This window comes from Lepidochelys olivacea (genome assembly GCF_965140295.1).
Source record: "Lepidochelys olivacea isolate rLepOli2 genome assembly, chromosome: 5".
NCBI classification, from domain to species: Eukaryota; Metazoa; Chordata; order Testudines; family Cheloniidae; genus Lepidochelys; species Lepidochelys olivacea.
This window is the reverse complement of record NC_140415.1, coordinates 110,421,316-110,442,639: the sequence shown is the minus strand read 5'-3', so window position 1 is coordinate 110,442,639 and position 21,324 is coordinate 110,421,316. Positions and strand designations below refer to the sequence as shown.

At 38.7% G+C, this 21,324-nt stretch overlaps 1 protein-coding gene across 5 annotated transcripts in view; it reads right to left on the bottom strand.

Moving 5' to 3' along the window:
* CCDC171 (coiled-coil domain containing 171) overlaps positions 1-21,324 on the bottom strand; it is a 226,184-nt gene that overhangs the window by 161,947 nt on the left and 42,913 nt on the right. For all 5 annotated transcript variants that reach the window (XM_084628107.1, XM_084628108.1, XM_084628104.1 and 2 more), the window contains exons 8-10: positions 10,064-10,156; positions 8,681-8,841; positions 2,865-3,003 (exon numbers count right to left, since the gene is read on the bottom strand). In XM_084628107.1, coding sequence (XP_084484233.1) covers positions 2,865-3,003; positions 8,681-8,841; positions 10,064-10,156 — 393 coding nt within the window. The remainder of the gene's footprint in view (positions 1-2,864; positions 3,004-8,680; positions 8,842-10,063; positions 10,157-21,324) is intronic.

Here is a 21,324-nt window from a genome sequence, read left to right as displayed (position 1 = left end):
TATTTATTCTTTTACGTAGAGACTGTCCAGTTTGGCCAATGTACATGGCAGAGGGGTATTGCTGGCACATGATCACATTGGTAGATGTGCAGGCGAACGAGCCTCTGACAGTGTGGCTGATGTGATTAGGCCCTATGATGGTGTCCCCTGAATAGATATGTGGACACAGTTGGCAACGGGCTTTGTTGCAGGGATAGGTTCCTGGGTTAGTGTTTTTGTTGTGTGGTGTGTGGTTGCTGGTAAGTATTTGCTTGGACCAGTCCACACAAGAGATCCACTTCCTGGACACTACGGTGCTAATAAGCGATGGTCACATAAACACCACCCTATACCGGAAACCTACTGACCGCTATGCTTACCTACATGCCTCCAGCTTTCATCCAGACCACACCACACAATCCATTGTCTACAGTCAAGCTCTGCGATACAACCACATTTGCTCCAACCCCTCAGACAGAGACAAACACCTACAAGATCTCTATCAAGTGTTCTTACAACTATAATACCCACCTGCTGAAGTGCAGAAACAGATTGACAGAGCCAGAAGAGTACCCAGAAGTTACCTACTGCAGGACAGGCCCAACAAAGAAAATAACAGAACGCCAATAGCCATCACCTTCAGCCCCCAACTAAAACCTCTCCAACGCATCTTCAAGGATCTACAATCTATCCTGAAGGACGACCCATCACTCTCACAGATCTTGGGAGACAGGCCAGTCCTTGCTTACAGACAGCCCCCCAACCTGAAGCAAATACTCACCAGCAACCACACACACCACACAACAGAACCACTAACCCAGGAACCTACCCCTGCAAGAAAGCCCGTTGCCAACTGTGTCCACATATCTATTCAGGGGACACCATCATAGGGCCTAATCACATCAGCCACACTATCAGAGACTCGTTCACACGCACATCTATCAATGCCCCTCTGCCATGTACATTGGCCAAACTGGACAGTCTCTACGTAAAAGAATAAATGACACAAATCAGACGTCAAGAATTATAACATTCAAAAATCAGTCGGAGAACACTTCACAATCTCTCTGGTCACTTGATTACAGACCTAAAAGTGGCAATTCTTCAACAAAATAACTTCAAAAACAGACTCCAACGAGAGACTGCTGAATTGGAATTAATTTGCAAACTGGATACAATGAACTTGGGCTTGAATAAAGACTGGGAGTGGATGTGTCATTACACAAAGTAAAACTATATCCTCATGTTTATTCCCTTCCCCCCACCACTCCTGTTCCTCAGACGTTCTTGTCAACGGCTGGAAATGGACTACCTTGATTATCACTATAAAAGGTCCCGCCCCACCCCCGCCGCCAGCTCTCCTGCTGGTAATAGTTCATCTTACCTGATCACTCTTGTTACAGTATGTATGGTAACACCCATTGTTTCATGTTCTCTGTGTATATAAAATTTCCCCACTGTATTTTCCATTACACGCATCCGATGAAGTGAGCTGTAGCTCATGAAAGCTTATGCTCAAATAAATTTGTTAGGCTCTAGGGTGCCACAAGTACTCCTTTTCTTTCTGTAAAGTAGACTGTCACTTTAAATTGCTCAGACTTTCACACATGAAAGTCATACAGTTTTGCTAATCATTGTCCTGCATTTTTTTTTTTTTTTTTTTTTACAATGGATAAGTAAAACAGTTCCTCAGCTGTAATCTAAGCCCATTGTGCCTCCCTGGCACAGGGGAAAAAAGGGAGAAAGCACATAGACCTTATTAGCTGAGGATTCCATTACTGTCATTTACAATAAGGCTCTTTTACAACACACTGGCAAGGTAAAGGAGCCTTAATTGACTAAGAATGGGAACAATTAATTAACAATGGGTACATGAGCAGCCTGCCTGCTTAGTTGTTACATTTCTGCTGTGCCTCAGGTACAGAGCCTGCTTCACACAGCCCTATGCCTCCAAGCCCAGGATGCAGCAACAGCAAGGAGAAGGACTGAGTGAGTCTCTCTCACTCCTTCTTATGCAGGCAGGCACCCAACCCTGGCCCCTTAAGGTCTTCACAGATGCGTGCACACACACCTAGCCTCTCTCCTCCCTTCCCCTCCCCACAGTGATCTGCTCTCTGCTGCCAGCTGCTCCCAGCAGACTTGCCTGGGCTGCCGCGGAAGAGGCGTGTGTTCCCCACAGATTTCTTTGCTCCCCCATTTTTCTGCAAAAAGAAATCTGAGCCAAGAAATCTGCAGAAGGTATGAATTCTGCGCCCCCCCTGCAGGGTTCAGAATTTCCCCAGGAGTAAAGAGCATAGCTAACCTCATTTGGGAAGGTGATGTTCCTATACCAGCAGAAAAACTCCTTCTGTCAGCCTATATGTACACTTGGGGGACTATGCCTTCATGACTATGTGTAGTGTAGACATAGCTTAAGGCACAGAGGTGAAGTAACTTGCCCAAAGCCACATTAGCAAGACCCGTGGCAGAGCTTTAGAGCTGGTCTATACTGGGGAACTTACAATCGGCATACCTACATCTCTTAGGGTGTGAAAAATCCACTCTCCTGAGACACATAGCTATGTCAACCTAACTTCTGCTCTTGACAGCACTAGGATGATGGAAGAGTTCTTCTGTTGACCTACCTCTGGGGAAGGTGGATTAACTATGCTGATGGGGGAATCCCTCCTGTAGGTGTAGGTAGCACCCACAGTGAAGTGCTATAGCCAGGCAGCTGCACCATTGCAGCTGTGCCTCTGTAGCAGTTTAAATGTAGACATACCCTTAGATTAGACCTACAGTGCAATCAAATCATTTTCATAACATTCTTCAGCTTTTTATATAGTAAAATATATAATGTCATCTACTAGCCCAATAAAGCAAGTGCCACAGGGCTTCTCTCTTACCTTTGCAAGTTCCTCCTGTAATTCTCTGCAACTTTTTTCATTATCCTGGAGTCTCTCAGAGAGGTCTGTAATTACTTTCTTCTTTTCCTCGATCTCTTCATTTAGTTGCTTGTTTGTGGAAAAATACTCTCTTTCGAATCTGAAAAGTTTCAGTGTTAGAACAAGTTTTTCAAATATACTTTTGTCAACCAACATTATATACTTTTAAGTACAATTGACAGATGTACTATATATCGTGTTTTCATGCCATAAGGCTTTAAAACTTGCCTTTACTTTTTTTCATAAAAAAAATCCACTCCTTAAATGAAAGGCTTTAAAGAAATAGTACCTCCCCTTAAGATAACCAGGTGTTTGTACTATGCCTGCAGTCATAAGTAAAATAGGTTTAGTGGTCTTGATGTGGCCTCTAGATTACATTTAATGAACAAAATTCACCACAGTTCAATTACCTCAGAAATTGACTCTTATTCACTCTCCAGGCAAGTCTTGCCTAACAAGCTTTGAATTAAAACGTAACAGTAGCACCCACACTTCAATCTCTTTGGTCACTCGATTACAGACGTAAAAGTGGCGATTCTTCAACAAAAAAACTTCAAAAACAGACTCCAACGAGAGACTGCTGCATTGGAATTAGTTTGCAAACTGGATACAATTAACTTAAGCTTGAATAAAGACTGGGAGTGGATGTGTCATTACACAAAGTAAAACTATTCCCCCCTCGCCCCCCCGTTCCTCAGACGTTCTTGTCAACTGCTGGAAATGGCCCACCTTGATTATCACTACAAAAGGTCCCGTTTCCCCCACCACCACCACCTCTCTCCTGCTGGTAATAGCTCACCTTACCTGATCACTCTTGTTATAGTGTGTATGGTAACACCCATTGTTTCATGTTCTCTGTGTATATAAAATTTCCCCACTGTATTTTCCACTACATGCATCCGCTGAAGTGAGCTGTAGCTCTCGAAAGCTTATGCTCAAATAAATTTGTTAGTCTCTAAGGTATCACAAGTACTCCTTTTCTTTTTAGTAGCACCCACAGTGTCAATATGAAATCTGGTTATGTTCTATTCTAAATTGTGTGGCACAGGATTTTAATGCCAAAAAGTTGTTCAAACAATCATCTAAACAATGGTTTAACTCTAAATGCTAGGGACATTATTACCCTCATTACTCACTGTATCTGGAAACGATGTCCAAGAGCTCAGAGTGAAAAATCCCATCCTATTCCTTGCTTTTAGAATTTTAACAGTGGGATCTTCCCTCGAATTTATTTGTTTGTCTATTTGCTGTAAAGAATGTTTATGCTTTATGAGCCATCCAAGACAGACTTGTGGGACAAGGGAAATCATCACTGAGAGAAGGGAAGTTGTTCCATGGTGGCAGTTTGTGGCTTGGGAGAGAACACAGACTGTTGAATCGGTCTAAGGCAGAGGACCACAGCCTTGAAGTGTGAGAGAGTCAGGGCTCTCTGCACTTTTGGTCAGAGGGAATCCTGGGAAATGCAGTTCCAAGTGCCAGAGGATGACAAGATTTGTAGGCCTCCACAGCAAAGCATAATGGGAAAGGGGGTGGCAAGATAGTAGCAGTCATCTTCTCCCTTGTCAGAGGGAGGTTGAAGATGCTAACAGCCCCTCTGAGTCAGGGAGAACTCTACTTGTTTGCTTTAGACTTTAATCACCACATATTTGGGGAGAGTCTGAAAACTCAGGAATAGTTGGGAGGAAGGAACTCTGGTGAGGGTCTGTTTCTGTTTCTTTTAAAACTTTATTACAAGACTTTCAGTTTGTCTGTTTGACTGTAAACTGGCACTTCTCTGGAGAGTGTTTGGGTTCTCTGGAGGAAGAACTCACCTTCCCAACCCGAGGGAGGGCTGTTTTTGTTTGTAAAATACTCAATTGGCAAAAGTCGTGTTGATACACCAGCTAATAAAATCGCCCAGATCAACAATTGAGGGGAAACAGTAGAACGCTACTGTTAAGTTCTGATGCCAGAGTTGATAATCCTTTCTCCATGTCTAATGTACTAACCAAGCATGTTAATTAAGCTATAAAATGGGTCTGCCATTTGTATCTGGCTATTTTATTTTGGTTTTCTAATTTTTCAATCCTCCCAGTAGGTTTGTTTGGTTTTGTTTTGTTTTTAAAAATTTAAACATATAATTAATAAAGGTTTAGTACTTAAATCTATAAATCAATATCTCAAATTCTAGTGGTACCGTATCTAACAGTTATGTCCTCTCACAATCCAGTGTTAGTTTATCAAAATAAGTTGCCATACTCAAAATATATTTCCAAATATTTCTAAAAGTAATTCTAGACATAAACAATTGCTGCTCCCTAAGGCAAAATTGGCTATTCATTTTTTCCTGTTTTTCTCTTCTCTTTCCAAGCTTAGGTTTAAGACCAAAAAATATTATACTTTTGTTATGGTTATGTAAAAACCTTTATTTTTCAATTCAAAGAAAAGCATGTCTCTTAATCCAGATAGTGATTCTGATATTGATCCAACAGATTATTAGATCTGAGACAGTTGAATGCAATTTAATATTAATTTAATTATTCTTATGCTAATATGAACAATTACAATACAACAGACACTGAGATTTTGTAAGTCTGTTTTTTCTAGAGATATTTTGAAAGACTTATTAGCTAAAACATGGTTATGAATTATTTTTAATTTTTGTCAACATTTTGAATTATGATTTAGCGTAAATTATAAATTTAAAAATAAGTTTGGCCTTGGTGTGGAGTAGATTGCATTTAACAAACAAAAAATTCACCACTTCCATTAGCTCTGAAGTTGCTTCAAGACTGAATGAAGTCTTGCCGGTTTTAACCATTATTAAACAGTAGCACCCAAACTACTTATATAGTATATATTAACTCTAGTTGTGTGCTATTCTAAATTGTGTGTTGTACAGTTTGAACAATTTGCAAAATTTCAAACAGATGTTCAAACAATTGTGAAAACATGATCTAATTCTATACGGTTTAATTTTTATTCTTAAATCGTTATTATAATTTTTGTTGCCAGAGCACATTCAAATATCAAATCAACTAAAACATTAAGACTCAACATCACTGTTATATTGGTATGTGTTATTTCCATTTCATAAAGGTGTAAATAGAGGCACAGACAAGTTAAGTGACTGCCCAAGGCCACGGAGAAAGTCAATAAAACCCAGTCTTTGAATGTCAAGCCCCATGCTGTAATCACTGTAATCAACTTTCCATATTCATATACAATCAAATAATGCTAATGTACTATGTCCACAAAAAACTATTAACATACACGTATATGGTCTGATCTTGCAAGGCTCTGAGATGCCTCAGGTCCCACTAAAGACAACAGGAGTTGAGTGTGCACAGCACTTTGCAAGTGGCATGTCCCTACTAACAATAACAGCCAAGGCAGAACTTAGAGTTATTTTAATAAAACAAAAGTAATGGAAAGTCAAATAGTACTGAATCCAAGCCACTTCTTGTTTTATTCTCACCACTCAATTTTATATGTGGAATAATTTAGGCGATCTTAACCTCTTTTTCATTTAAAAAATAAAAGCGCCTGTGAAATTTTTCCATCATCCAACTTTTGCTTCCAGATTAGTAATGGACCTTGCTTTACCATATTTTTTTTTTTTTGCATCCTGTTTTAACGCAAGAGATCTGACAGTTTGGAACACTAAATGTGAAGAGAAAAAACAGAGGTATATCAAATATCGGATGGGACCTCTTTCAAATGACCTAGATCAGATACTGGCCTTCTCTTTTTCCTTCTCTTTGCACGGAAGCATGCTGAGGAAGCCAGGGTTACAGAGTCCTTTTTCTACACCATCTCATCCCCTTCTGAAGTCTTGCCAGAGTCCAAGATTAGGAAACATTCCAGAGGAAAGCATTTTGTTTTACTTTTGGATGTTTGCTTGGTCTCAATAGACTTCTGATGTAAAATGCAATGGTGGAGAGGACAAACCAAAAAACAGAAGAATTGTAGCATGGAGAGGGGAAAAAAACAAAACAAAACAGATGACCACAGTCAGTGGGCAAACCTGATAGAAACAAATTAGACTCTTATGGGATAATTAAAGAGCATTCTAATGCAAGGGTACTACTTTGCTTTCTAAACATTCCCTTTTGATAAATCCGGACCTACTGATTACCACAAAAAACCACAAACTTTCATGGTGGGGACCACGTTTATATAAAAAGGCTGTGAATGGGAGAAAGGAGCTTCATGAGACAGTTGCATGAACCACCTCCCTACACATCGATAATTACATAAGATCCCTGTTGCAATTACAGCCATTTCTTAAATGAAAAAAATATTTATGTATTTTTAGATATCTTTTCATAAGATTTAGCAAATGAAAGCATGGAAAAGGAACAAGATGTATGTGAACAACAAGATGTATATGAACACCTGCAAGCGTTCCATAGATCACAGCTTAAGAACCTCTGATCAAAACACAATATTTGTGCAGTTTGAAAACAGCTGGGGGGGGGAAGTGTGTACTAGAAGAGTATGACATTTTAAAGAAAAGAGAACAGGACAAAGCTGCTAGGAAAACTGTATTGAAAGAGTAAATATTTCCTGGAGGAAGTAAAACATACTTAAGGAAAGGATAGTGGAAAGAGAAAGCCTCTGGAAATTTTACTAAAGCAGTAAAATATTTTCCTTTAACAGTCATATTAGGACAGCTAAAAGAATAAGAGATAATTGGTTTACTAAGTTTAGTGGACTTCAGTGGATTCTACAGTGTTCTAGGTACCAAAAGGGAGGAGGACTGGAAGATGAATTATTCAAGTTAAAACTTTAAGAGCCTAAAGTCTCTGCCATGTAGCCCCACCAATCTCCAGCCTTAAAATCACTTTCTTGGTTGATTCCAAGATCTTGAATGAAATAATCTAAGAGTTGGATTCACAGATTTGATACCACGTACAAGGATAAATTAATGGGGAGAGTAAGAGCAAAGTAGCACTGACAGATAAACTAATTAACATAAGCTTTGACTAAAGCAGTGACATATGTATATAAATGTGTTCTCTCATAAAGGAAGAGAAGAGAGCCGCGGCAGATCCGGGCTGGGCTGGGGCCTGAGGGAGAGGCGCCTATTTTTGCAGATCCAATAATCACCCCAAACACACCAAAAAAATCTCTTATCTACAGCCAGGCACTCAGATACCACAGAATATGCTCTGGGATATACACCTTAACTCACTCAAAACCACTTTTACCAAACAAGAACACTCCGTGAGAGAAGCAGATTGCATCATGGAATGAGCCACCCAAATACCCTGAGAAAACCTGCTTCAATTTTCCCAGATCTGAGCTCCATGTAAGCTCAACAGCTTCTCTCTCACCCAAACAGAAGCTGTTCCAATAAAAGATATTACCTCACCCACCTAGTCTCTCTAATATCCTGGAATCAACACGGCTATAACACTGCATACAAAAGCTAAGAGGCATTCCTCATCCTGAATAATCTGCAGCTTCTCTGAAAATCTGTAAATTAAGAGTTTCCCTTAACAAAAATAAATCCATATTAACTTGCTAAGAAGAAAAAAAAATGTTGTCACATGCAACGCTGCTAGCAAGCATCCCAGTATGAATGTTTTGCATATGATCCATATAAAATAGGTTACATTTCTCTATCTTCCCACAGTGTGTATATGTACCAGCACTGATGGAATGTCAGGCCTGTTCAAGTGTGTGTGATCATGTCATCTTCTAGTAACTGCAACCTAAGAAGGATGTAATTATAATACTACAAATGCTGTTACTGCTGGCTTACAATACATTTAGTAGATAAATAAACTTACATATTGAGTTTTTCCAAGCTCTCTTGGGCATTATGTTTCTCTCTCTCATATGCATTTTCCACCTCTTTGAACTCTTTCTTGATCATTTCCAAATCAGAAAGAGCTTCTGCTTGGCTGGCTTTTTCTACCTGCAAAGCTCCTTCAAGGTCTCGAATCCTTAACTATCAAATGATAAGAAAGCAATTAAAGCAAGTTAGGGAAAGCTTATCATTAATCTTCAGTAGTGTTCTCTTTTGCTGTGTCTGTGTGAGAGTGAGGGAGCGCTGAGCGCACAAAGGGATATGAATACACACTATAAAGAGCAGAGAAAAATAAAAAAAAGATATAAGATGCTTTTACTCAGACTACTATACTTTGGTGGAATTTAGATTTTTATTAATTAATTTAAGTACACTGGTAAGTTTTCTCAGAGATTTTCTATTTTTTGTCCCATTAAAGCATAGAATTAATGGTGAAGGTTAGAGTTGCATACAATGGAGAGCAGAAATGTGACAACTCCATGTACATTGACTACTAACAGAAAAGCTTACCAGTCTTCTGTTTGTAAAACAGATCCTCTAACACCAAAGAAATTTGCCCTCCCAATTCAGTTATATTACGTAAAGGAGGAAAATTAAATATATTTTTCTTTATTCTTTTTTGTATTAGTATAATGGTCATTTAGAAAAGTGTTTGCAGTGAGAACTAGTGAGCACAAGAACCAGAAAATATAATGGGCTACAAAATGACACTAGTTAGTCCGAATGCAAAAAGAGCACAAATAATGAAAAGCATAAATTTTGAAAATGATTTCAGCACCTTAAGTTTTCTTGTTTGTTCTTTAAAGTAAACTGTGATTAACACTTTATTTGAAAGACCATCTAGAGCAAGCTGACACAGTCATGTTTGTTATCTGCCAATACTGTACTATCATCTTGTTTTAAGTTAAAATCTGTTCACTGAAAATCATATTTAAAACAGTAGTTTCAAAGAGAACTGCCGACTAAGTTACATAGTTTGTTGCTCCCATGAAACAGTTACATATGTACTTTAAATCTCCATTCAGTTCCATCAGCAATCCTGGCAAAAGTATAATTATTGGGTATTTTAACAGTAAAGGAATGTTTTAACAGTAGGACATTTCCTTTTGACAGTTTTGCCACAATTTTTAAAATTTAAAAAAATTTCCCCTACAGTCATGCAATAACTAGTATGCGTTTAGGCCCTGTTTCTGCAAAAACTTCTCCACAGGCTGCCAGCGTGCATAGTCCTACTGAATTGGGACTACTCACATATATAAATTTAAACACAGGCATAAATCTTTTCAGGATTGGGGTCTTACAGTTCTACTAGCTGGTCCATCATATACTGTGGAAATTCCACAAATATTTGACACTGGTTTACCTGGATAATTTCAGAATTAAATTTGGATTCCAGATGAGCTGCTCTCTCTGCCTCAATATTTTCTTCCAATTTCTTCACTCTCACAGTAGCTGCCTAAAAATATGAAAAATATTTACATTCCCAAAAGAAAGATATTAACTTAAATAGGACTATGATTTTTCAAAAGGATTTTCAAGGTGTAGGATAACACTATTTTATTATACTAGTTCAGATGACTAGGAATCCACACTCCCTGCTGTTGCTAGGCTATTTTGGTTTTTATCCCTGCTACATGGTTATTTTAAAAAAATATATACACATATCAAAAGAATGGAATTTAGCTAAATTCACCAAAAACAACTAAAAAACCCAGTACTGATCAATTATTTTTCTATTTAATTACCATGTTCCATAAAAAAAATCTATTAATGCAATATTAATATTGAGAAATGAGGCACTCAGAAGTCAAATAATGAGCAGATAAGACTGAAAGCTCAACATTCTGTACTACTAAGAAATTGCCAATTGAACACAATATAATACAGTCCAGAATCATACATCCTGACAGAGAATTGCAGTATAGAATGCACAATCTTCATTTCAGTAATGAGATAGTTAAGGCACTATGATTTGTTTGGGAGGGACTACAGTTAATGTCTGGGTCCGCAGACAGACTTCGGTTCTAATCAAGAGGCTCTAAATAAACTGCTATGTGATTACCGAGTCACATAACTTCTTTGCCTCAGGATGTTACGAAACCTATATAATATTTCTAAAGTCCTATCTAATTGTAAAGTATTATTAAGGCTTGGGTCCTTGTCCTATGATCATTCTCCTAGGCTTTAGTGGGGAGAACAGGAAGTGGATAACCTCTTTAATAAATATCCTGGCTGGTTTAAAGCTACTGGAATTAGCTGTCTCACTTCGCAATTGAACCTGTGCACACATGTGCAGTACATCTATGGTGAATATTATAGTTCAAGTGTTCATGGGATTTTCTATTGCACTTGTGCCTGAGTACATTTGCAAACGTTCACAACTTTATTTCTAATCAATTTCCCCCCTATATGTATCAAGGCACTTACAACTCATTATGAACTATGTCCATCTACTTGCAAATTTATGTAGCTTGTTCCGAGGGGGGTGGGGAAATTGACCTTGAAAAGGAACATACATACATACCCGGGAGGAAGAGGCAATGTGTATTTTACATATACTTGTAACCTTTGTGTGACTCAAAAAAGACACATATAAAAATAAAGAAGAAAAAAAACCTGAAGAATTCTCTCTCAAAATCATCATCATTAAATAAAAACAAAATGAAATAATCATTGACATTCAGGCAGAGACCAAGCTTGAAGAAATTCAGCTGAATAGATTAATATTTTAGAAAATAAATGACTGAAGACTTGGTATAATGGAAACTGATTTGCAAATTTAAGTATATTGTTTTCTACCACTATTGGGGTCTTTCACTTGGATGGATGATTGAGTCCAGTGAAGGAACAAATCCTACAACTATTTTGTGGCCTCAAGTTCAGCATAACTGTCAAAAACTCCTTCTACCACTAGCTGGTCTCAAATTTCCTTCTTCACACCTAGTGGAATCAAGAGAAGAAAGAGAATGTTGGAGGACTAGGTTTTAATCTAACCAGACAGGAAGTCACACAGGAAGTATTCACTGTTAGTAATTTTGGAAAGATAAGACAAAATAGCAAATATTTTTGGCTTTTTCTGGATTCAGAATATTTAGGATTGTCAGAAGAAATTGAAAAATTAATTAGTATTTTACAGAAGCCCCTCGGAGCAAGTGAAATTTTTTTGACTACTTCATATTTGTGTATTATTGATTCCTTGGAGGACACAGAAAACCAGAGAGAGAAAGTTCTGAAGTTGGTGCCTAGCAGAGTGGATAAAAATCAAAGATTTAAAAATATATATATATTTTTTTAAAATTTAAATCTAATATTTTTGATAAAATGCTTTTTGAGGAAAAAATGTAGTTTAAGATAGTTTTAATTAATATATATTATAGCACAACGATCTCTCATCATGGAATAGGGATTATAAATTCTAATTCTATAGTACGAGACAATATATTCATGTAATGTTTAAGAAAAAAGTTTTGTAAATGAGTTCCAATAGTTCATGGATTAGGGATCCAATCTTATGGGGTTCCACAGGCTTTTGTATAGATTATTTAGGTTAATCTTTCTATCTACCCAATGGGACTCTGTGCTCAGTCTAGAAGATACCATGGGGGGAGGGATAGCTCAGTGGTTTGGGCATTGGCCTGCTAAAACCACGGTTGTGAGTTCAATCCTTGAGGGGGCTATTTAGGGATCTGGGCCAAAAATTGGGGATTGGTCCTGCTTTGAGCAGGGGGTTGGACTAGATGACCTCCTGAGGTCCCTTCCAACCCTGATATTTATGAGAGATGCTTAGTTTGGCAGTTCTCAGACTGTGGATTTGTCTCTCCAGAGGTAACATGCTTGTTAACAGCAAATCTATTTTTTTTAAATAATAGAGGTGAGAAATAACAGACCTCAACTCTATTGTCCCTCTGCAAATATGTGTTCACAGAGTCAATCCCTTACCTCTCTCTAAAAGTGCAAAGTTTCAAAATGTTCAATTAATAAAAGATTGTTGCGGCTGGAATAGATCTGGACAAGGAGAAGAAGTCTGGAGATAAATGTGAGAAGCAAGGGACACATGCTTGTTTTGTTAAAATATTACTATATGTTTGCTGTTGAAGAAAAAAGTCCAGAATACTTAACATTGTTGTTTTAGTTAAATAAAACAATTTAAATGTCTGTCTGGTGATATTCTCCTCCTAACAGAGGATGGCAAGAAAATCCCCCAAATATTACTGATTAACCTGTTGAATTGGAGATAGTTCACCTCCCAGTGACTTCTAAATATCTGCTTCAATTACCTTTGGTAAATGAAATAACCATTCATTCATTTTCTGGTATAGCTGTAAAACTAATTTGAAATTTTTTCAAAATAAATCACTCTTTAAAAATGTATAATGTGTACCTTCTAAAAATGAAACCTACATCATCTCTGAGTTGTGAAGAATACGTATTGAGGTTATACCAACCAACAAGAAAGCACTTTTATGTAGAAAACCATGATTAAATTGAGACTTCCTGACTATTGATTTAAATCTTGATTTAAATCAAATTGATTTAAATCTTGATTTAAATCAAATTGATTTAAATCAAACCCATCCTACAAAAAAACAACCCTTCTACCAGTGGAGTGGTAAACTTCTTGTTTAAACAAGTTCATTGAGGCTTCAGTATGCAGCGACAGTTGCTGAGTGTCATACTGCACTTTGATTCACAATGAATCACTAGTGAAGGACAACATGGGAACTTCAGTAACTTATCTCACTTGATGATATAGGGCTTCTAGAAAGACAAGATGAGGGTTGCAAGGCACCACTGTGAAAGTTTCCTTCAGGATCCCCACAGGGTATCAAGCCTGACAAGCCAATGCATGATAATCCATTTGATAGGATACATAAAAGTCAATGTAATTAGACCAGATTTAAAAAAAAAAAAAAATCATGAAAGCTGGAGGGGTATTTCCATTAACGGCCCATACTCCTTGAGGAGTCTCAGCATCTAATGGCCAAGTCATGAGACACTTTTTTAACCTTATAAGAGACCCTGGGCTTCAGCTAACTATGATTTGGCAGCCTCCAACACATGAAATATTGGGGATTCACCATACTTTATTGTAAAAAAAACAAATATCCCGAAATTTATGAACTGACAATTCTGTTTCTCATACAAGAAGAGTAAATACACATTTCCCACCACGACTGTTTGTTAAACAGTATTCCCACCCAGTTTTTTAGCACCTGTACACATCACAAGACTTTATACACAGACTGCTGTTTATTTCCCAAGAAATCTCCTTTCCGGACCAAACACTGCTAAGGCGAAACAGCAACAAAAGGCACAACAATTCCAGAAAATCTTTCTGGGCCAAATAGATCCCTGGTGTAATTAATTTGCCTAATGTGTGTGTGATGCTATGTATAAGAATCACTATTTGTATCATTATTGATACCACAATTACAACGAATCTTGTACAAAGTCTGTCATGTAAGGTGTCAATGGAAAATTTATGATTTGCTAAGTATGTTTATCTGGTTTATATGCATGTATCATCTTTGTACTGAAGTTATGAATATTGGCTATGTACTTGTACCTTACACATATGATGTATTCCTGAGCGGCACCCCGGAGACAGGATTTACATCAAGGCTAGACAGCTATGTGTTGATGGCCCATCAAAGACACTCAGCTCGCATAATGGTCCCATAATATATTCCCCTCTATTCGACATTGGTGAGGCCTCATCTGGAGTACTGTGTCCAGTTTTGGGCCCCACACTTCAAGAAGGATGTGGATAAATTGAAGGGCAACAAAAATGATTAGGGGACTGGAACACATGAGTTATGAGGAGAGGCTGAGGGAGCTGGGATTGTTTAGCCTGCAGAAGAGAAGAATGAGGGGGGATTTGATAGCTGCTTTCAACTACCTGAAAGGGGGTTCCAAAGAGGATGGCTCTAGACTGTTCTCAATGGTAGCAGATGACAGAACGAGGAGTAATGGTCTCAAGTTGCAGTGGGGGAGGTTTAGATTGGAGATTAGGAAAAACTTTTTCACTAAGAGGGTGGTGAAACACTGGAATGCGTTACCTAGGGAGGTGGTAGAATCTCCTTCCTTAGAGGTTTTTAAGGTCAGGCTTGACAAAGCCCTGGCTGGGATGATTTAACTGGGAATTGGTCCTGCTTCGAGCAGGGGGTTGGACTAGATGACCTTCTGGGGTCCCTTCCAACCCTGATATTCTATGATTCTATGATTCTATGGCCCATTGGTCCAGATAGCCCTTCCTGAGGATGCCTCAGACAGCCAGGTACCAGTGGCTGCCCCTAATAGTCAGCAAAGGGTGTAAGGACATATGATGAGGACATGGAGTCTCAGGTCACATCTTCTCCCAGTAATTTTCCATACTCATGTGACCCTGGATTCCATCTTGGGACAGTATCTGTCAATGGACATGGGCTGTGGGCTTTGTTTGGGACAGTAAATTTCCATGCACATGGCAGAGGATATAAGAAGGCACCTGAAACATCTCCATTTTGTCTTCATTTTCTGCTTCATTGCTCTGGACCAGATTTCTAACAAGGAAGCTTTAAACATGGAGTTTGGGTGATTCCACAGAGACTTTTCCAAACTAACAGTTTATTCCATCACTCCTACAAACCTGATATAAGCACTTTGCAAATCACTTGTATGTATATGATTCCTTAACCATTTATAACTCTCTTCTTTTATTAATAAATCTTTAGTTAGTTTATGGGGGGATTAGCTGACTGTGATATTTGGGTAAGATCTGAAATATATATTGACCTATGGAAATGTGTCTGATCCCTTGGGATTAGAAAGAACCTCACATATGGTGAAATAGATTTTCAATAACCTATCACTATATTAGATTGCAAAAAGAAAAGGACGACTTGGGGCACCTTAGAGACTAACAAATTTATTTGAGCATAAGCTTTCGTGAGCTACGGCTCACTTCATCGGATTCAGTGCATCCACAAGTACTCCTTTTCTTTTTGCGAATACAGACTAACACAGCTGATACTCTGAAACCTATATTAGATTGGGTTGCCTAGATGGGAACCAAGGGCTGGAATGCCTAAGGGGGACTGATTTTGGCTTCTGGTTCAGTGTGGTACTGCAGAAGCTATACTGTTACTGGATTGGTGAATCTAATTACGGAATAAAATCACCAGTTTGGGGGATTGTCTTCCCTATTTCTTGCAGTCTTCCCTGAGTGTGACATTTTCAGTGTGGCCTATCCCAGGCATGAGATCACAGTGTGTCTCAAAATATACAGAAATTTTAGAATAGAAATGAGGATCAGCCAAGTTTTCTATTTCAATTTTTGGTGGCCACTTCACGCACTTGACTTCAGTAGGACTCCAGGTAGGTGCAAAGATCCTCCACACAAAACTCATTTCAGGGTAGGGGCCTAAAAATGCAGTTCTATATAAAGGGCTATTTTTTATCATTGATCCTCTACAATCTTTCCTTTGTTTTTAGTAGAAGATCTCATTTTGTCATCCCTGCCCATGAACTACAATTAAAAATATATATAATTAGGCCATCTCCACAGAATGAGGCACCTCTGTTTTAGAATCATGTTTAAAACATGGCTATTGAAATCCCATTTAGAAATCCCATAGTTGAAATCCCATTTAGAAATTACCACATCCAAGGGGGAAGTAAAACTCAAATAGCTTAATGGGACTAAATCAAGGGCCCCAGATAATCTCCATCTGAGAATATTAAAGGAAGTGACACATGAAATTGCAAGTCCAATAGCAAGGATTTTTAATGAATCTGTAAATTCAGGGGTCGTATCCTATGACTGGAGAATTGCTAATATACTTCCTATTTTTAAGAAAGAGAAAAAAATGATCCAGGAAACTACAGGCCTGTTAGTTTGACTTCAATTGTATGCAAGATCTTGGAACAAATTTTGAAAGAGAAAGTAGTTAAGGACATAGAGGTGAACAGTAACTGGGATAAAATACAACATGGTTTTAAAAGGTAGATTCTGCCTGACCAACCTGATCTCCGTTGAGAAGATAACCGATTGTTTAGACAAAGGAAATGGAGTAGATCTAATCTACCTGGATTTCATTAAGGCATTTGATATAATTCCACATGGGAAATTATTAGTAAATTAGAGAAGATGGGGATTAATATGAGAATTGAAAGGTGGAGGATGAACTGGTTAAAGTGGCAACTACCACAGATCATACTGAAAGGTGAACTGTCAGGCTGGAGGGAGATTACTAGTGCAGTTCTTCAGGCATCAGTCCTGGGACCAAACTTATTTAACGTTTTTATTACGAACCTTGGCACACAAAATGAGAATGCACTAATAAAATTTGCAGACGACACAAAGTTGGGAGGTATTGTTAATACAGAGGAGGACTGGAATATCATACAAGAAGATCTGGATGACCTTGTAAACTGGAGTAATAGAAATGGGATGAAATTTAATAGTGTGAAGTCATATATTTAGGGACTAACAACAAGAATTTTTGCTATAAGCTGGGGATTTATCAGTGGGAAACGACAGAGGAGGAGGAGAAAGACCTGGGTGTATTGGTTGATCACAGGATAGCTATGAACTGTCATTGTGATACGGCCATGAAAAAGACTAATGCAGTCCTAGAATGCATCAGAAGGGGTATTTCCAGTAGAAAAAGGGAAGTGTTAGAACCATTATACAAGGCACTGGTGAGACCTCTGAATACTGTTCTGGTCTCCGATATTTCAGAAAGATGGATTTAAACTGGAATGAGTGTGGAGAAGGGCTACTAGGATGATCCAAGGAATGGAAAACCTACCTTATGAGAGGAGACTCAAAGAGCTTGGTTTCTTTAGCCTAACCAAAAGAAGACTAAGGAGAGATACAATTACTCTCTATAAATTCATCAGAGGGATAAATACCAGGGAGGGAAATGAGGTGTTTAAGTTAAGTGCCAATGTGAACACAAGAACAAATGGATATAAACTGGTTTAGGCTCAAAATTAGGCAAAGGTTTCTAACCATCAGAGGAGTGAAGTTCTGGAGCAGTGGGGGCAAAAAAACCTAACTGGCTTCAAGACTGAGCTTGGTAAGTTTATGGAGGGGATGGTATGATGGGACTGCCTACAATGGCATATGGCCCATCCGTGACTGCCAGTAGCAAAAATCCCCAACGGCCAGAGAGGGGACGCTAGATGGGGAGGGCTCTAAGTTACTACAGAAAATTCTTTCCTATGTATCTGCCTGGTGGGTCTTGCCCACATGCTCAGGGTCTAACTGACTGCCATATCTGGGGTCAAAAAGGAATTTTCCTCCAGGTCAGATTGGCAGAGACCCTGTCGGGGTTTCACCTTCCTGTGAAGCATGGGTTTAAACTGATGTAAGTGGTGAATTCTCTGTTATTCAGTAACTCAGCCAGAGGTTAGGGATCTATTTCAGGAATGGATCGGTGAGAGTCTCTGGCCCACAATGTGCAGGAAATCAGACGAGATGATCACGATGGCCCCTTCTGACCTTAAAGTCTTTAGCAATATAACAAATTGATTAAAAAACACTAAATTCCATGTAATCTATCATTTAAATGAAAAATGAATCATTACAGCAAAAATGTATACCACAAATAGGAAAAAAAAAGTTTTGTTTTTAAGCTGAAACTTCAAAAATAATTGCAAAGTTGTCTGTTAGATTATTCTTGCTATATTCAAACTAATGACTGTTTGCCACATACCCAGCAGAGGGCACTAAAGGAACACTCATGCAATCCAAAAAAAAAAAAAAGTTCCTCACGGCATTCCAAACATAAAATTATAGCAATAGGTTTAAATTCTCTCTTATTTACATTTTAAGCCATTATATAAAAGCAATTTAAAAAGCTACTGCCATAATCAGGCCTTTTCCCCTCAAATATACAACTTGCCAAATGCTCGTTAAAATGAGGTATTTCTCTTTATTTCTTTCATTTCCTTCAACATCATTGCAAATTACAAAGATCTGTAAGTAAATAATTGCTCTTGCATTTATGAACAAACTAGTCCCTCTTGTTTAATTCATTCAGAGATACCATAATTCACTTTCTGGAAGAAGAAGAAAAAAAAATCACAGTAACTTTTATGAAATGAAGAATCACTGAATACAGATGAAGAAGCAACAGACTAGTTAAAGTAATATGTGGAAACCAAGACTGATTTCCCCTCTTTCTGAGCTCTATTGCTTCCATTTGTAACTTAGGTTTCAATCCAGCCATGAGATATGCACCAGCAGATATCTCTGCTTGGAGCACTGAAGTCACTGGGGGCTCCACAAGGGTACAGTGATATGCTTATGTGGGTAGACAGCAGACCTAAGATCCACAGTTTGTGAACCAATGTAACTATTTTGGTTATATGAGTGATTTTTTTTTAAGCCAAAATACTTAAACTAGTACAGCTCCCAGTGTGAATGCAGTTTTACCAGTATAAAGGTGCTCTATACTGGTATAGCTTATTCTCATACATTTAAGGTTTCCAAACAGACATAGTTAAAGCAGTACAGAAATTGTCTGCAGACAAGCTCTTAGGGGTAGATCCAAAATGAGAACTTCAACTCAGCATTCCGACACCTAACGTCCAGGCACCCTGCTGCCTAGAGGAATCCACGGCCCTGAGTTTGGCACCCAGGTTCCCTATACAGTGCATGGGGATCATAGAATATCAGGGTTGGAAGGGACCCCTGAAGGTCATCTAGTCCAACCCCCTGCTCGAAGCAGGACCAATTCCCAGTTAAATCATCCCAGCCAGGGCTTTGTCAAGCCTGACCTTAAAAACTTCTAAGGAAGGAGATTCTACCACCTCCCTAGGTAACATATTCCAGTGTTTCACCACCCTCTTAGTGAAAAAGTTTTTCCTAATATCCAATCTAAACCTCCCCCACTGCAACTTGAGACCATTACTCCTCGTTCTGTCATCTGCTACCATTGAGAACAGTCTAGAGCCATCCTCTTTGGAACCCCCTTTCAGGTAGTTGAAAGCAGCTATCAAATCCCCCCTCATTCTTCTCTTCTGCAGGCTAAACAATCCCAGCTCCCTCAGCCTCTCCTCATAAGTCATGTGTTCTAGACCCCTAATCATTTTTGTTGCCCTTCGCTGGACTCTCTCCAATTTATCCACATCCTTCTTGTAGTGTGGGGCCCAAAACTGGACACAGTACTCCAGATGAGGCCTCACCAATGTCAAATAGAGGGGAACGATCACGTCCCTCGATCTGCTCACTATGCCCCTACTTATACATCCCAAAATGCCATTGGCCTGGGAAAGTTAGTATCCTAAGAATGGGATTCACAGAAGCCAGCAAGGCGAGCTGGGGAGATGCCTAAATTAACAGGCAATATAGACAGACTAACACCTAGTTTTAGGATCCCTCTAGGGCTTAGGTGAGAGCTGGGCTTCTAGACATCAGAACTTACATGGTAATGTACAAACCGAGAGGCGGGAATTTAGGTGTCTACAGGGTTAGGCATGGGTTTTGATGCAGGAGCGGTGGAAGCTTCCTACAAGTGGGGTGGTGGAGGGGGCACTGGCACCAGAACCATGGTCCCAGCCACCTGCGTCATCCCTTTCCTGAGGCTTCACCCTCGCACTGTCCCTTCCCCTGAACCCCTGCCCCCGCACTTGCTCTTCTCCACCCACTCTCCCCCACCCCCTCATTTGCCCTGATGGCTGGCAAAAAGTGGGAGGACATTCTCACTGCAGTGAGGGATGCTGATGCTGCTCTGACAGTGGCCTTGGCCCAGCCTTAGATTAGAATTAGGATTTCAATTAAATCACAGTTAATTTTCTGTTTTTAATTGCTTGAGTTAACTTGATTAAAAAATTGTAATTTTAATCCCACTGTTAAACAATAATAAAATACTAATTTAAATTTATTATAAATATTTTTGGATGTTTTTCCTACATTTTCAATTATATTGATTACAATTATAACACAGAATACAACATGTACAATGCTCCTTTATATTATTTTCTATTACAAATATTTGCACTGTAAAAAGGAAATAGAATTTTTCAATTCACCTCATACAAATACGGTAGTGCAATCTCTATCGTGAAAATGCAATTTACAAATGTAGATATTTTGTGTTACATAAATGCACTCAAAAAACAAACAAACAACATAAAACTTTAGAGCCTACAAGTCCACTCAGTCCTACTTCTTGTTCAGCCAATTCCTAAGAGACACAAATCTGTTTACAGTTACAGGAGATAATGCTGCCCGCTTCTTATATACAGTGTCACTGGAAAGTGAGAACACCTTCCATGCTGATGACATGTTCTGCTCAATAACAATCCAAAACAGTGTGGATTCACACACGTTTATTTTCATCATATCATTCAGATGCCACCAACAGAAGGCTGATTTTTTTTTTGGTGGTTCGGGTCCTTTACTTTCCGAATTGGAGTGTTGCTCTTAAGACCTCTGACAGCATGTTCCACACCACGTCCATCTCAGATTTTAGAAGGCACTTCAGATTCTTAAACCTTGGATTGAGTGCTGTAGCTATCTTTAGAAATCTCATACTGGTACTTCCTTTGCATTTTGTCAGCTCTGCAATGAAAGTGTTCTTAAATCAAAGAACATATACTGGGTAATCATCCAAGATTGCCATAGCACACAAT